The 17875-nt window shown below is 48.6% G+C and overlaps 1 protein-coding gene across 2 annotated transcripts in view; it reads left to right on the forward strand.

Annotated features, from left to right (window-relative positions):
• The first annotated feature begins 16065 nt into the window (after positions 1-16065).
• The window catches only part of FAM204A (family with sequence similarity 204 member A), a 313312-nt gene continuing 311502 nt past the window's right edge, over positions 16066-17875 (forward strand). Inside the window, exon 1 of one of the 2 annotated variants that reach the window (XM_069239249.1) lies at positions 16066-16291. In XM_069239249.1, the coding sequence (XP_069095350.1) occupies positions 16103-16291 (189 nt within the window). In that variant the 5' untranslated portion in view covers positions 16066-16102. The remainder of the gene's footprint in view (positions 16292-17875) is intronic. The other variant, XM_069239248.1, reaches the window with a different exon arrangement.

Genomic DNA, 17875 nt, shown 5'->3' on the forward strand with positions numbered 1-17875 from the left:
AAGGGGATGATGGTCAGTTCTAAGAGTCTGAAGCAGAAACCGCAAATGAAGATTACCCTTTAATAACATTATTCCCGATGCTTACAGTGACTAACTTACGCGTTGAATTACAGGGAACAGTGACAGAGAAAGTGTGGGATTTGACAGGAAAATAAGTAGGACTGATAAAAGGAGTGGAACCAGTTAAAGTACAAGTAAAGCCAAACGCAGTGTTTCCCCAGGTGCTGCAGTACCATATGGCACAAGATGTCCTTATTCAGGTGTCGCAAATAATTGCGGACTTTGTGAAACAGGGAGTCCTGAAGGAAGTATTGAGCAGTCCATGTAACTCACCGATAATGGGTCTGAAAAAGCCCTGTGGGAAGGTTCGGATTGTGCAGGATTTGAGAAAAATAAATGAGATTGTGGTGAAGTGTTGCCCCATAGTGCCAAAGCCGGCAGTAATCATGTTTCAGGTTCCGTGCGATGCTGAATGGTTCACCGTTGTACATTTGTCACAAGCCTTCTTTTCGGTGCCTCTTCATGAGGACAGCCAGTTTTTATTCAGTTTCAAATTCCTGGACAAGGTGTACAGTTGGTGCAGAATTCCTCAAGGGTTTTCTGAGTCACCGTCCATCTTCAATCAGATATTGAAAAAGGACTTAGAATCCTTAGTACTGCCTTTCAATTTGACTCTAGTGCAGTACATTGATGACTTTCTGATTGCGTCTAGGACAAAAGATGACTGTAGATATGACACAATTGCCTTACTGAATCATTTAGGAAAGAATGGACATAAAGTGTCGCCAAAGAAGCTGCAATATTGTCGGAAAGAGGTGAAATACTTAGGACACTTGATTGAGCGAGGGTCCAGGAGAATATCGAAGGAAAGGGTGACAGCCATTTTGCAAATGAACCCCCGACAACAAAGAGAGATGTCAGGATGTTTTTGGGAATGGTGGGCTACTGTCGCCAGTGGATACCCAACTTCTCAATTATCTCAAAACCATTGATAAAGCTAACAGGCAAAGAGATTAAGGATGAACCGTACACCGTAACCCTATCCAAAGAAGAGCTTGAGTCATTCATGGAATTGAGAGAGTGCATGTGCAGGTGAACAAATTAAGGATTTGTTACATGCGATTCAGTTACCTCTTGAAATTGCCGTGGTGAAATGCAATGCTCATGTTAAATCACAAGACTTTTGTGGTCATTACAACCCTGGCGGACGGTGTTAAAGCGGCGGTAAAACCACCAACAGGCCGGCGGTAAAAAAATTGCAATTACGACCGTGGCGGAAACCGCCAACAAAGACAGCCACTTTAACACTCCGACCGCCACGGTGATACAAACAAACAGGGTAGCGGTCACCGCCAACAGACAGGCGGGAGACAATGTACCGCCCACCGTATCACAACCTACCAATCTGCCACCTTTTCCGCGGCGGATTCACCGCGGATAAAAACACGGCGGAAACAGGAATTTCGAAGGGAAAACGCTCACCTCTACACACCCCACGAGGACACCATTGACCCGGAACTCCAAATTCTCCCAGCGATAGTCTTCCTGCTCCTCTACCAGGAGCACGAACGCCGGCGGCGAAGACCACGGTGAGTACTGCACCTACGACACAGGGGAGGGGGGAGGGAAAAACAGGGACACACATGCAACACCCCCACCCTCACCCACTACAACACACACAAATGCAAATCTATACATCACAGTAACACCCCCAAACCCCCCGGAAAAATGCAAAGACAATAGAAAATTAGTGTAATCATTGTAATATATTAAAAACAAGTAGGCAGAAATATATATATAGACCATTTACAAAATATATACCAAGCATAGTAGTCCAAGTAGTGCACTAAGATAGTCTGTGGAACACTGGGACCACACAGTATGGGCGAGGCCCACACAAGAGCCCCGACCATGGCGGAGAGAACACTGCAGGGGCATCAGAGAGCAAGAAAACAGGCACCTCAGGGGGAGGGAAAGGGGGGGCACCTCAGCCGGTTGAGTGCACGACGCCAAATCCACGAGGGGGCCACATGCCCACTGTTCCATCCTGGGGAGTGCAAAGCCACAGTCTCTCAAGTCTCTACAGTGGGTGGCCTGCCCACTGTTCAATCCTGGGGAGTGCACAGCCACAGTCTCTCAAGTCTCTACAGTAGGTGGGTTGCCCACTGTTCCATCCTGGGGAGTGCAAAGCCACAGTCTCTCAAGTCTCTACAGTGGGTGGGTTGCCCACTGTTCCATCCTGGGGAGTGCAAAGCCACAGTCTCTCAAGTCTCTACAGTGGGTGGGTTGTCCACTGTTCCATCCTGGGGAGTGCAAAGCCACAGTCTCACAAGTCTCTATAGTGGGTGGGTTGCCCACTGCCATATCCTGGGGAGTGCAAAGCCACAGTCTCACAAGTCTCTACAGTGGGTGGGTTGCCCACTGTTCAATCCTGGGGAGTGCAAAGCCACAGTCTCACAAGTGGATGACAGTCTCCACTGGTTCTGGAGGGGGCATGGTGCCCAGAGTGCTTCATCCTATAAAGGACAGGGGTAGTGGATGTCAGTCTCCACTGGTTCTGGGGGGGGCATGGTGCCCAGAGTGCTTCATCCTGTTAAGGACAGAGGTAGTGGATGACAGTCTCCACTGGTTCTAGAGGGGTAATGGTGCCCAGAGTGCTTCATCCTGTTAAGGACAGAGGTAGTGTATGTCAGTCTCCACTGGTTCTGGAGGGGGCATGGTGCCCAGAGTGCTTCATCCTATTAAGGACAGAGGTAGTGGATGACAGTCTCCACTGGTTCTGGAGGGGGCATGATGCCCAGAGTGCATCATTCACCCCGTGACGGACTCAGTTGCGTCAGTGCCCCTGCCGCTCATGGGCTAGCGGTGCTTGAGATGGCGGTGCCCTGTTCAGCAGTGCTTGAGATGGCGGTGCCCTGTTCAGCGGTGCTTGAGATGGCGGTGCCCTGTTCAGCGGTGCTTGAGATGGCGGTGCCCTGTTCAGCGGTGCTTCAGATGGCGGTGCCCTGTTCAGCGGTGCCTCAGATGGCGGTGCCCTGTTCAGCGGTGCCTCAGATGGCGGTGCATCAGATGGCGGTGCCCTGTTCAGCGGTGCTTCAGATGGCGGTGCCCTGTTCAGCGGTGCTTCAGATGGCAGTGCCCTGTTCAGCGGTGCCCTGTTCAGCGGTGCCTCAGATGGCGGTCTCCATTGCAGGGTCTGAGCTGCTGGCGGTCCTTCATGGCCCAGCGGGGCTGGCGCTGGCGGTCCTTCATGGCCCAACATGCCTTTTGCTGGCGGCCCTTCATGGCCCAACTGGCCTTTTGCTGGCGGTCCTTCATGGCCCAACGGGCCTTTTGCTGGTGGTCCTCCATGGCCCAACAGGCCTTTTGCTGGCGGTCCTTCATGGTCCAGCTGGGCTTGTGCTGGCGGTGGCCTCCTGGGCAGCTGGGCTGGTGCTGGCCTCCTGGGCAGCTGGGCTGGTGCTGGCTGTGGCCTCCTGGGCAGCTGGGCTGGTGCTGGCGGTGGCCTCCTGGGCAGCTGGGCTTGTGCTGGCGGTGGCCTCCTGGGCAGCTGGGCTGGTGCTGGCGGTGGCCTCTGGGCAGCTGGGTTGGTGCTGGCGGTGGCCTCCTGGGCAGCTGGGCTGCTGCTGGCGGTGGCCTCCTGGGCAGCGGGGATGATGGCTGTCTTCTCCGCCGTGCAGCTCTTCCCAGACTTCCCGAGTTTCTTGTGGCCTTTCCCCACCTTGGAAGGTGTCATAGCTGACTCCACACTCCCAACGGGACCCCTGGGAGCGGCTTTGGTGGCTGGAGTCTTCACCCTCTCCCGCCGGGCACTGGCCAACTTCTGATGCTTCATAGGTGGGGGACTGTCTGTGCTGTGGCTCCGTGCCACACTGGCTGCCCTGGTGGCCGGTGCACTCCAGATTCCACTGACTACAGGCACCACTGGTCCCGGAGATGTTGTGGCTGAGGTGCTAGTTCGGGACCTATGAGACGGACGGGGTGGGGGAGGTGTGGGAAAGAGGTCAAGGGTGGACAGGAAAGGTTTTGAGTGGAGGAAGAGGTGGTGGTTGTAGGAGGTGTACGTTTGGTGACTTTGGGTGAAGGTGCATGCGCTGGAGGCTGTCGTGAGGTGGATGGCTGTTGGGTGGGTGTGTGCCTGCGTTTGTGTATCTTGGGAGGGGGCGTCACAGACACACTGGGAGAGGACAGAGGGGACGTGTGAATGGTAGTGGGGGTGGTGACTGCACATGAGCGGGGTGTGGTGGTGGGTGTGCTGGAGAGGGACGTAGTGGCTGTAGATGTACTGCATGCAGGTGTGAGTGTAGACGAGACTGGGAGGGAGGAGGGAGGAGGGAGACAAGGAGGAGGGGGACACAGTGGATGTTGGTATGTCTGCATGTGTGTGATGCTTGCGTGAGTGTCTGTGGGATGAGTGGTGCTTATGTTTGCCTGAGCTTCCCTTGTGTGTTGACGTGTGTGCATGTTGGTCTGTAGGTGTGCTTGGGATAGGCTGAGGTACAGGGGATTGGGTCGGGGTTGAGAAAGTTGGAGGGGGGAGGCCAGAGACGGGGACAATGGCTGCCATCAGTGCTGAGGCCAGAGTCTAAAAAGCTTGGTGAAGGGCCACTTGACACGCCCTCCAGGAATGCATTGGTTTGTTGCAACTGCCTCTCTACACCCTGGATGGCATTCAAAATTGTAGACTGCCCAACAGTGAGGGACATGAGGAGGTCAATGGCCTCCTCACTGAGGGCAGCAGGGGTGACTGGGGCAGGGCCTGAGGTGTCTGGGGCGAAGGTGATGCCCACCCTCCTGGGTGAGCGTGCACGGGGCAAAGGCTGAGGGGCTGCTGGGAGGGCGGTGCTGGTAGGGGGGGTGGCGGCTGTACCTGTAGATGCGGGGGGCACAGATGTTGCCGCCACCACAAGGGAGCTCCCATCAGAGGACGAGTCTGTATCGCTGGACTCAGCTCCTGTCCCCGCCGTGGAGCTCCCCTCGCCCTCCGTCCCACTGGTGAATTCAGACTCTGTAGTGTCGCCCTCCAGGGCCATGTGGGATGCAGCTCCCTCGTTCTCCGTTGCCACTGCTCCTCTGCCTGATGATGCTAATGCACACAAGAACAGGGACACCACAAAAAGGGGGGGGAGACAGAAGAAAGACATGTTGAGTGCATGCATTACCGCTACCGTTGGCGGACACTGCAGACACAGAAGCCCCCTGCACTACGCCGCGCTCTTGGGCTCCACTGTTCAATTTCTGGGAAATGGCCTACAAGGCTATGGACGACCTCTGCACACATAGATGACACAGGGGCATGACTACCTGTACTTGGCACTCTACAGAGGTGGGCTGGGGTGCCACATGGCCTGACATACGGAGGGGCCTTGCCTAGGGAACTCGCCCTGGCCTAGAGAAACCCACAGCCCTCCTCCCCCACCCAGACACCTCCACTGCGTGCAAAGTCAGCAGAATGAGAGTGTACTCACCCCCTTGTGGCTGCTGTGATGCCCTCAAGCGTCCATCCAACTCCGGGTAGGCCACCGCCAGGATCCTGAACATCAGGGGGGTCATGGTGCGACGGGCACCCCTCCCACATTGGGAGGCCATCCCCAGCTGAACCTCCGCCGTCTTCTTGCTCCAGCGGCGAATGTCCTCCCATCTTTTCCGGCAGTGGGTGCTCCGTCTGTGGTAGACCCCCAGGATCCGGACGTCCTTGGCGATGGCACGCCAAATATCTTTCTTCTGGTGGGCGCTGACCTACATGAAATGTACAGGGGAAAAAGAGAAGTTATTACCAACTGCACCGTCAAAGTGATTGGCCCCCATCCCTACCCTTGCCATGTGGCACATGCATTCACCGTCTTTCATGCACGCAGCACTCTCCCCCTTCCTTCTTACATCCAGCCCTCTCCACACAGGCATAGCCCATACAGCATGCTCCCAGTGTACTAACCTGTTTGTCTGGAGGACCGTAGAGTAGCGTGTACTGGGGGAGGACCCCATCCCCGAGTTTCTCCAACTCCTCCGATGTGAAGGCAGGGGCCCTTTCCCCAGACACTCAAGCCATTGTCTCTTCCAGACCTAGGTCACAGCAGCACTTGCAGTGTACGTCCTCTCCTGTCGAAGATCAGTTATCGAGTGATTGAAGTGATAGAAAATGGCGGTCACGTCCGCGGCGGTGCGTACCGTCACCGCCAGCGTACATCGCCATTGGCTCCTGGGACCCATAGGGTCCAATGTTAACCAATGCAGCATTGCACCGCGGTCTTTGACCGCCTACCGCGACAGTGTACAACGCCAGTGCAGTTACCTCACATCTCATTGTCCCACTTTAGAGGTCAGGCAGCCGCAATTTCAGGGGCCCACATGGCTTCATTTCCAACTGTGTCACTCATACCTAGGCCTAGACTCAACACACATACAGGCCACCTTTTGTGTATGATAGGTGTTCTGTGTAAACTGTGGGTACCTACCTCTGAGTTGTTTGACTAAGTGCTTGCTGTTGTTCTTCATAGGCACCGTCCGCTGGGACATGTGAGGAGATGGCGGCATCCTCTGGTGTACCGACCGTTGGTGGACCTATCGACAATGGAGGAGCGACATTTGATTATCACCTACAGGCTTGACCATGCCACAATCCAGGAACTGTGTACCAAGTTGGAGCCAGACCTGATGTCAGCAAACCGCCATCCCACAGGAATCCCCCCTCAAGTGCAGGTGCTGTCAGTGCTCCATTTCCTTGCAAGTGGTTCCTTTCAGACAACAGTGGCCATGGCATCAGGGATGTCCCAGCCTATGTTTCCCAACGTATTGTCCAGAGTGTTGTCTGCCCTTATGAAACACATGCGGAGCTACATTGTTTTCCCGCAGGTGGAGGATTTGCCTACAGTGAAAGGTGATTTTCATGCCCTGGGACACATCTCCAACATCATAGGTGCCATTGATGGGACACATGTGGCTTTGGTCCCCCCCAACAGGAGTGAACAGGTATACAGAAACCGGAAGAGTTATCATTCTATGAATGTACAGATGGTATGTTTGGCAGACCAGTACATCTCCCATGTGAATGCCAAGTTTCCTGGCTCAGTGCATGACGCCTACATCCTGCGGAATAGCAGCATCCCTTATGTGATGGGTCAACTCCAGAGACACCGTGTGTGGCTATTAGGTGAGCACCTGGAAGCAAGTCAGTGGGAATGGTTGTCTGGGTCTGGGGATATCCCTCCAGGTTAGTGCATGTCTAACTTTTGTCCCTCAACATTTGCAGGTGACTCTGGTTACCCCAACCTGTCATGGCTACTGACACCAGTGAGGAATTCCAGGACAAGGGCAGAGGAACGCTACAATGAGTCCCATGGGCGAACTAGGAGGGTGATCGAGCGGACCTTCGGCCTCCTGAAGGCCAGGTTCAGGTGCCTCCATATGACAGGTGGATCCCTATTCTACTCACCAAAGAAGGTGTGCCAGATCATCGTGGCCTGCTGTATGCTTCATAACTTGGCTTTGCGACGACAGGTGCCTTTTCTGCAGGAGGATGGTCCAGATGGCGGTGTTGTTGCAGCTGTGGAGCCTGTGGACAGTGAAGACGAGGAAGCAGGGGAAGAAGACATGCACAATAGGGACTCAGTGATCCAGCAATATTTCCAGTGAGACAGGTAAGAATACAGAGCTGCCTACTACATGTACTTTAACTCTACTACCTCTCTACTGTGTGTCGTTTTCACCCAGTGTATGGTCACTGGGTTGTCACTTTCCCCTATGATTTCACAGATATGGGTCCCACTGTGTGACATCTGCTTAGATTCTTCATGGACTAGAGCTGTGTGACATAGGTATGTTGACATTAAACTTGAAAGAGCATTTTGTCACAGTAATTGCTAATACACTATTTCGAAATCACAGACAGACTCCAGATTGTTTTGTGCTTTAAGTGTGTTTATTTAAGTGCTCAATATTGGAGGGGGTAGTGAAATGGTGAGGGGTGATGGCGGAGGAATGTCCATGGCAGAGTCCAGTCTATTAGTCTCACGGGTGCATTGCCCATATGGGCATAGGAAGTGGAGCTGGGGCAGTTTCAGTATGGAAAGGGTGACAAAGTGGGACAGTAGGATGACAATCAGGGTGGTCTCATTTCTTGGCAGGGGTCTTGGCATCGTGCTCTGTCTTTGTCCTGGATCTCAGGGACCGTTTGCGGGGTGGTTCTCCCTCTGTAGGGGGTGGGGTGCTGGTGTGGTGCCTCCTGTCCACTAGCGTCGGCGGAGGTGGTGGGCAGTTCATCGTCCATGCTAGTGTCAGGGGCCCCTTGTAGTGCCACAGTGTCTCTCCTGGTGTTCACAAGTTCCTTCAGCACCCCTACGATGGTGCCCAGGGTGGAGCTGATGGTTCTGAGTTCCTCCCTGAAGCCCATATACTGTTCCTCCTGCAGGCGCTGGGTCTCCTGAAACTTGGCCAGTACTGTTGCCATTGTCTCCTGAGAGTGGTGGTAGGCTCCCATGATGGAGGAGAGGGCCTCGTGGAGAGAGGGTTCCCTTGGCCTGTCCGCCCCATGTCGCACAGCAGCCCTCCCAGTTCCCCTGTGTTCCTGGGCCTCCGTCCCCTGGACCGTGTGCCCACTACCACTGCCCCCAGGTCCCTGTTGTTGTTGGGGTGGTGGGTTATCCTGGGTTCCCTGTAGTGGTGGACACACAGCTGATTGACGTGTCCTGGGGACGGAGGTATGGGCCCGCTGGGTGGGTGCTGTGCTGGTGTTTCCAGTGGGTGGAAGGTCTGTAGTGGCCTGCGACTGGGTGATGGGAACCGACTGTCCTGAGGTCCCCGATGGGCCGGGCTGGTCATCTAGATCCAGTTGGACAGAGGTGCTGTCCTCACTGTGGGCCTCTTCTGTTGGTGGTGTGGACATGTGTGGACCCTCCTGTCCGGTGAAGTTGGGTAGGGGTCCTGCAGGGGTATAAAAGGATGGTTATTACATCTGTGTGTGTCATGGTGTGCAATGGGTGGGTGACCGTGTACCCCAGTGCTTGCATTCCTGTGTGAGACCTTGTGTGTGGATGGTTTAGGGGGTTGTATGGGTATGTGCAGTGGGCACGCTTTAGTGGTGGATGTCCATGCTTTGTTGTTGCATGCAGGGCTTGGTGTTGGGATGGGTGGTTTGTGATATTGGGACATATGTGAAGAGTTGGGGTGCTGGGGGTGAGGGTGAGGGTGGGGGTACGTGATAGCATGCAGGTAGGGTGGGGGTTGTAATAGTTAAGATTTGACTTACCAGAGTCCATTCCTCCACCTACTCCTGCGAGGCCCTCAGGATGCAGAATCTCCAAGACCTGCTCCTCCCATGTTGTTAGTTGTGGGGGAGGAGGTGGGGTCTGCCGGCAGTCCGCTGAACCGCCAGGTGGTGTCTTGAGACCATGGAACGCACCTTTCCCGTAGGTCGTTCCACCTCTTCCTGATGTCCTCCCGATTTCTTGGGTGCTGGGTCACTGCGTTGACCCTGTCCACTATTCTTCGCCATAGCTCCATCTTCCTTGCAATGGAAGTGTGCTGCACCTGTGCTCCGAATAGCTGTGGCTCTACCCAGACGATTTCCTCCACCATGACCCTGAGCTCCTCCTCAGAGAACCTGGGGTGTCTTTGCCGAGCCATGGGGTGGTGTAGGTGATGTGTGGGGTGGAGTGTGTGGTGATATGTGTGCTGATATGTAGTGGTGTGTTGTGTGAGATGCGTGGAAGTTCTGTGGGTGATGGTGTTGTGTGCCTGTGGATGCTGTTGTTCTTGCTGGTGCTCTCTCTCTGGCCTTCTCTCGGTAAATGTGGTCGTAGGGGTTTGTGGGTGATGTGGGTGTGTGTTTTATATTGTATTGGGTGTGTGGGTGTGGTGTGTGTATGTGTATCAGGTGTGTGTATTTCAAATTGTCCAATGTGGTAGTGTTTTTTAAATGTGTGTGTATTTTGAGCGCGGCGGTGTGTACCGCCAATGGAATACCGCGGTTGAAAGACCGCCGCGTGGATTCGTGTGTCGTGATAGTGTGGGCGTATTTCTGTTGGCGTGACGGTGGAGGTTTTGTTTTCGCCAGTTTATCACTGACCTTTGGTGTGGCGGACTTGTGTGGGTGTCTGAATTTTGGCGGATTCCGAAATGTGGGTCATAATAGCTGTGGCGGAATTCCACGGCCGCGGCGGTGTGTTGGTGGTCTTCTGCACGGCGGAATGCGGCTTTTCCCGCCAATGTTGTAATGACTGCCAATGTGTCCATGGGAAACGGCTATGCAGATCAAGTCGCAAGATTTTGCGCACTGAACTGTATATCATTCAAGGATCAGTAGGAATTGTTACCGCAAACCGAAAATGACACATGTTTGAACCTTGCATTAAGGGTGGTTGATACACTAGATGAGCTAAAAATACTACAAAGTCGTGCTAGCAAGGAGGAAAAACGCTCCTGGCAGAGAATGCAATGCGTACAAAGAGCTGATGACTTGTGGGTCTCAGAGGAGGGGAAACTGATTTTGCCAAACAGTCTTCTGTCACAATTTGCAAGGCTTTACCATGGACAGGCACATCTTGGGAGAGATGCAATGATCAGGTCATTCAAGATTGATTGGTTTAACCCAAAATTCAGACATGCCGCAGAGGTTACTTGTCACAGGTGCATCATCTGTCAACAGATGAATGCCAGAAAACGGACTGTGGTAACTTTGAGCCACATAGGGAGAGCTGGTGGTCCGTTTAGCAAGATGCAAATGGATTTCATTGAGATGCCTGTTTGTGGAGGATTGAAGTACGTGTTGGTGATTGTGTGTGTTTTCAGCCACTGGATTGAAGCTTACCCCACACGTAGAAACAACAGTCTCACAGTTGCAAAGCTGATGCTTAGGGAACTAATACCCAGGTTCGGGTTTCCGGTCTCTATAGAATCAGATAGGGGAAGACACTTTGATAATGAGGTGATTAAGCTCTTGTGTGCCGCATTAGACATTGAACAGAAGCTGCATTGTAGCTACCGCCCTAAAGCATCAGGACTAGTAGAACAAATGAATGGTACCTTGAAATCGAGAATGGCGAAGATGTGCGCAGCTACCAATATGAAATGGCCAGATACATTGCCCTTAGTGCTGATGTCGATGAGGAACATCCCTGATAAGAAGACAGGATTATCACCCCACGAGATCCTTATGGGTAGAGCTATGAGGCTGCCCGCAGTACCTGCAAATGCTCTTGTGAATATCACGGATGATATGGTGTTGGACTACTGCAAAGGTTTGGCTGATGTGGTTTGCTCTTTTTCTCACCAGGTGGAAGCTAACACAATGCCACTGATCAGTGATCCAGGTCATACCCTGCAAGCCAGTGACTGGGTGGTTGTCAAGAAGCACGTGAGAAAGTTGTGTTTGGAGCCGCGCTGGAAGGGGCCATATCAAGTAATATTGACAACAACCACTGCTGTGAAATGTGCAGGCATTCCAAACTGGATACATGCCAGTCACACAAAGGTAACGTGTCCAACTGATGAAGAACTTGAAGTTTCTGACTCAACAGTTCCAGAGAGGGAAGTCTCAGGGCCTGAAAATAGCCTGAAGGGAACTGAGACTGCAGGAGAGCCCACTGAGAATGGCCTAGTCCCTCAAACAGTGAACGAGTTCGAGAGAGGTGACAATGTGCCTATCTCAGTAGAGGCAGCATGAGAACTAAATCCAGGAGAGGTTCTCCCAGAAGCAGACGGATATGGGTTAGAGCTTGAACCCGTTACAGATCCAGAAGAAGAAGAAGAAGAAGAAGGAGAAATAGTAGAGAGAGACCAAAGCACCCCGGCATCCCCTGAGCCAGTTGCAGGTCCATCAAGAGAAAACACCATAGCACAAGAGGAGGGTGCTGTTCAGCGTCCTGAAAGAACAAGCAGGAAAATTACGCATAAGGGAGATAATTGGCCTGAGAAGCAGGCTGCAAAAGAAAGGGTCGCACCAGGTGAATCAATAACAGAAGAAACTGATACATCCCGAATAGAGGATCTAAGTGAGGGAGAATTGCAAGGCAAACGCAGATTGAAAACAAAGAGAACCGCAAATAGAAGGTACGCGGGTCCTAAATGGGCATATGCAACAACATCTGAATGGCAACAAGAATTCTTAGCGTTCTGTTTTGATCGAGAAGTACCAGGCCAATACTACAGCACCTGAAATCAATCAGATAAAAAAAGACTGTGTTAAAACTGAAATTGAAAAGAAATTGAAAGTTAGAAAAGCTTATAAAGAGACTTATAAATTACCAGATATGACACTGATAACCTGAATTGACTTTGAAAACCTGATTATGACAAGATGCTAACTTGATTTGACAAAAGGTTCCTGGAGTGAGTGAAATGCTGTAAATACATGCAGAAAGAAAGAGACTTTTGCATCAAGAAGAAAAAAAAAAAAGAGAGTTTACATCGTCCTCAAGTTGATTATTGTTCTGCTATCTGATAATAGAGGTAGTAACAAAAGGGGTAAGGTGTGTGGTTGGTTAAGTCTTATGCTAGGTATTGTGTATGCAATAATAATTGTAGGAGTGATTGTGGGAATGCCTTGGTTGGATAAGAAGGCAACTAACAATGCTTCAAGACCTGAGACTGCAACACTAACACCGTGGGAAAGGTTTGAGCAGGATGCAAAACACTTGCATGAGGGAACTAACTCAAAGGGGGAACTTTCCACTAATGTCTTCTATTGCTTGCAGAATGAGTATGTTGAAACAATGGATGCGAAAAACTGTTATGTGTGCACAAAGATTCCTTCATCAGTGCAAGAAGGGGTCACCTATCATAGCCTTCCATTAACATATGTGATAAGTTGTAGCTTGCTATTAACAAGATTCTATAATCAGGAGCATTTGCAATATTTGTATTCTAATTTGGATGTAGTGTTTTCTTTTGTGCCTGTGATTGAGTTCCTGAATAAATTAGCCAAGGAGCATAGCATAAAATTAGTTAGAGGTTTCTTTGAACCGACGTTTACATTTGGGACAGCTTATGCACACTGCAACAATCTGACTTGCTTATTGACACCTGTAGAGAAAAGCTTCTTAGATCACACTGATGATAGACGCAAAACTTTAAAAGAGCGATTAGAAAAGGGGCTAGAGAAACGCACATATGCAAATGATTATGCTTAAACCGCAATAAAGACGCAAGGCAAACTAGCTATAGATGCATTACATGAAGGAAGGCTTTGTATATATAGGCCGCTTTATTTGTGGGAACGAGTGAATGTAGACATGTGTTTTTGTTTCAGAGTAAATGCACATTCATGTTAAATGGGATGGGATCTATTATATCTGTGGACTTAATGCTTATTACCGTCTCCCTAAGGGATGGTATGTGACATGTTATTTGGGAATAGTTTACCCGAAGATTTACCAGATTGATGACTTAAAGCAAATACCTAAAATGTCTGAATTACAACATGCTAGACAAAAACGAGAGACTGCGGCTGCTGTCGTTGGTGACATATTTGGAGCCATAATTCCTTCAGTAGGGGTTATCTTAAACTCCATAAAGATTCAAAAGTTGTCTACTATTGTGGATAACATGCTGACAAATTTTACAGGGGCTATACTCCTGATAGATACTGAACTTGCTGCGGAAAGGGCTATGACTCTTCAAAATCGGCTTGCTTTAGACATTCTTTTAGCAAAGAGCGGCGGAGTCTGCAAGATGCTCAACGAGCGTCATTGTTGCTCATATATACCTGATATATATACCTGATAATAGTAAAAAGATTAGAGGTATGCTTACTAACCTAACTAAAGATAGTGCAGATTTGAAGGATTTGAAGGAACTCGGAGTGTGGGAGAAATTAGGAAAGGGAATTGCCAGAGTAGGGAGCTGGTTTAGCAACATTTGGAATGGGGTACTTGAAAAAATATTAGGTGGTCTATTAATTGTTCTGGCCTGTTTATTAGGATTATGGGGAGCATGCAAAATAAATGACAAAATTAAAAGAAATTGGACTAAGAGGAGTAAAAGGAACGAAGAAAATGAAAGGGAGAAAATGGTTAATGAAATTTGGGAGAGGTCACACAAAGGACAAGATGTTGAAATGCGCATTATGCGTAAAGTGAAAAATTAAAGTGAAAGGTCAAAGGAAAAGTTTGTGTGATGACGAACGTCATCAGAGGAGGGATTGAGAGATCATAGTTTATATAATCTATATTAACATGAAATGTTTATGAAATAATGTGTGATAATGCTGCATAGAAACTATAATAATAATAATTTTGCTTAAAACTTGCACTTGAAATGTGACCACGGGGAGTGGCCGTCAATGTATACGTAGACTAATAATGATGACTAAAATGATTATATTGTGTTTAAATAAGTTTATACTAATGATTACGTTATTGAATCTGTGCTGAAATTCTCATAGGCCTTAAGTTAGCATGAGCCGAAGCTTAGCTGCTTGGCTCTCATATTAAATGTATTTTTTCTATTTTACAGTGTGTTGACTCATAAAAGGACACGACCCTGCATGTTCTTTTTCCTTCCAACTAGAAGACGAATGTAACCATGTTAGATCCGTTCTCATAGCCTTTTTCTTGTTTGCAGAATAAATGTTAAGACAATGGAGCTGCTGACCAAAAGATGTGCAAAGAATTAGAGAAAGATGAAATCATACCGGACGTGCCACCTCTGAAGACGTCAATTATGAAGACCAATCAAAGACTTGTAAAATAATATGGGGTGAAGAGTTAGGTTACCTAATGTATTTTCTGATAGGTTAAAGATAGTGGGGTATAACAAATGTCCAATAGAATTTTGGGGGAATATACAATGGAAAATGGATAAAAACCCATGTCACGGGGAGTCATTTAGATGGGTTAGGGAATGCTATTGATTTTATCCAGAAACTCTGTCACTCTGCTTGGTGACTTGTTGCTTTACTTGAAACCATCCTCGCCCTTACATTTGTCCATTTTACACTTTACCTCCTTATGAGGGAAGTGCCCTTTTGCCCCAGAGCTGAGTTTTGACTGATGGCGAATTGACTGATGTCCTGAAGACGAAGACTGAACCTGTGCGCTGACCTAAACCTTGGAGGGTAATTATGACAATGCATTTGTGATTTGACTGTTTGCTTTCCTTTCTGGGTACCAACTGCTTACTTTTGACAGAGACCCTAGTTAGATGTTTTCCAAATTAGTGTTCTAAATTGTTTTGCATGAAGCCCAACATGCGAATGCTAATCAGTGGTTAGGACAGGTGTTCACCAAAACTGACACAAATAGACAAAGGACCGAGACTATGCTTTGGTGAACTGACGCATTATTGACACTCTGTTGAATTTGATCTATGTTCACGCTGTGTTATGTTCTGATGTTTGTGATTCTTGCTTTAATGAAATCTTACCAAAATTGCTATATAGTGACTATGCTATTATGTTTCTTGGTGTTGAGATTAGCGCATCTGCTTTTAGACTGTAATTAATAGGTAATAAAACTCATAAAATTCTACTAAATCGGTGTGGTTATTCATGGCTGAAAGGTCATGGTAGCGTCTTGAATTAATTAATGACTTTGACTAAGGTGAAATGTATTGTTGTGATAAATAATGATGACATTATTGACGTATTGTTTGATATATTGATTAGCTATGTTGTCCTAAGGTGTCTCTCAACTGGGTCAAAAGATTCATTGGCCTATAACGAGTCCTGATGAGTAATACATTATCATAAAGGGACGGGTTAACACTATAATTGAACAGGATGGTGGGCATCGGTGTCATATCAACCCAACCTGTTCTCTAACCAGTGCGTCTGCAGTCATTCGCCGATTACAGAACGGCGCAAAGGTATTTCTTTCTATTTCGCTGCTTTTAGGGTTCTGCATTAACAAGGAAATGTCACCGGTCTTCTCAGAAAGACTAGTATTCACTTTATGGTATTGCTAATGTATGCACTTCTTCTTATGCTTCTCACCCTTTCTGTATTACTTCCTGGTGTCGCTTGTCTTGCCAACTACAATATGGCCCTCATCACTACAGCGTTATCACCAATCGGTAAAGACCTTCCGGGATGACGAATCATGCTGTTTGTCGTTCTCATGCGCTTGCGTCGTGCAAACGTTCATTTGTTTTACGCGTGCGTAGTCGAAGGATGTGGAGCGGTCTGCTGCCGGCTGGGGTGAGAGAGAGCGATGACGACATCGATGAGGAGGAGCTAGGGGCCACTCTGCAGAATGAGGGCCCCCAAGCGGAGCCGGTGACTTTACAATGTGGGGAGGCTGAGTATCCGCTAGTAGAGTCAGTAGCCGGCCCCGCTGGGGTGTCTGAAAAGCTGTGGAATGTAAGTAACCACTGGAGGCAATCACACTGTAGCTCCGCCACGACATGAAACCACGCCCTGAGAGGCATATGTATTCTCCTTGCACACCAAAAAGTCAGCCTCCTCCACCTACTAACTCTGTAGAGTCGCTAGCCCACGACTCCGGGTGACTACGCAGAGCCACTTGGCAGTGGCTGTGCCCCTCCCGCGGTGTGCGTGCAGTGTGGGTGGGTGTCTGGTTGCATATCTTAGCATTTGATTAGGTACTTTGCATTTCTCCTGCTTCAGGCGGTCTTCTGTGGGTGCTGCATCCATAGGGTCTGATTACTATTGGCTCGTTGTAAATCCCTGTTTGCGTAAGTGTTTGAATTACTAATATTGCCGTATTTAACTCTTTTGTTGCTAGGCTCCCCCTAGGTCAGGGGGTTCTGTTCACGTTGACTAATGTGGCCCTCCACTTAATTACTACTGTAACCTGGGGAACCCCACTGAGTTATTATTGTAGTCCAATGATCCATAATGTGCATTACTGGAAGCCAGGGACACCAGCCTAAGCATTTTCGATGATTTGAACAAGACAATCGTCAAACAAATACACAAAGGATGAAATATTTAACCACAAACATAAAAAAATAAGGGGAGAGGTGGAGCTTTTCTAAATTCATTTGAGGGTACTAATCATCCGTACTATATTTTGATACCCTTTCATAATTCTGAGAATGTTGACTTAATTTTTAGCCTCCAATTTCTCAATTCTTCACATTTACTGAACATTTTAAAATGTTCAATTTTACATTTAGCTTTTTATTTATATGCATATTATTAATCTGTTTATACGATTTCTATTTATTTAATTCATGTTTGATTAATAAAATCATTGCATGTAAATAGAAAACCTAGCATGACATAACAAATGGTTCAGTCTACACACTGTTATGTTCTTCTCTCCTTCTTTTCGATCATGAAATCCCCCACAACATCTTGAAGTTAGTTTCTTTATTAAAGGTTCACAACAAAAAGGAAACAGGTATCAACGGTAACCGGCACTCCTCTCACTCTCCTCCACATTACACCGCCCATTCAACGTCAGCGAACCATGCCCTGTCATCTCATTCTAAATTCTACCAACCAAGCAACGCAACACACACACATATTGACTAAAACAGAAAGAGAAATTTAGCAATTTTAAAAGATTAATCAATTTTGAGACTAAAAAGGAAAGTTGGTGTCTGAAACTTTAAAAGAACAATTAAAAAGAAGAGAGCAATTATAAGTGTGCTGGGAAAGAGCTCCAAAGCATTGTAATCAGATTTAAAAACAACATTAACAGTTTTAGGAAGTGATTGTCAGATAATGTGCAGGAATTTTCCTAGTCTAGCTAGGGAACAGGGGGAAGTTTCCGTAAAGCACAGATCAGAGGTCTGCCTGCAATCCCTTACACCTTTTAGTCGAAACGGAGTAGCCAGCAGGAGCCGTCTCACCTCAGCAATATAGGGACAACAGCACAACAGGTGACTCCATGATTCTTTACGATAATTACAGGACCTGCATGCCATTTCTTCCCTCCAGGGGCCCAGCTTGAGTTAAAATCCGCAATTGGTAAGG

Source organism: Pleurodeles waltl, chromosome 6 (assembly GCF_031143425.1).
Source record: "Pleurodeles waltl isolate 20211129_DDA chromosome 6, aPleWal1.hap1.20221129, whole genome shotgun sequence".
Lineage (NCBI taxonomy): Eukaryota > Metazoa > Chordata > Amphibia > Caudata > Salamandridae > Pleurodeles > Pleurodeles waltl.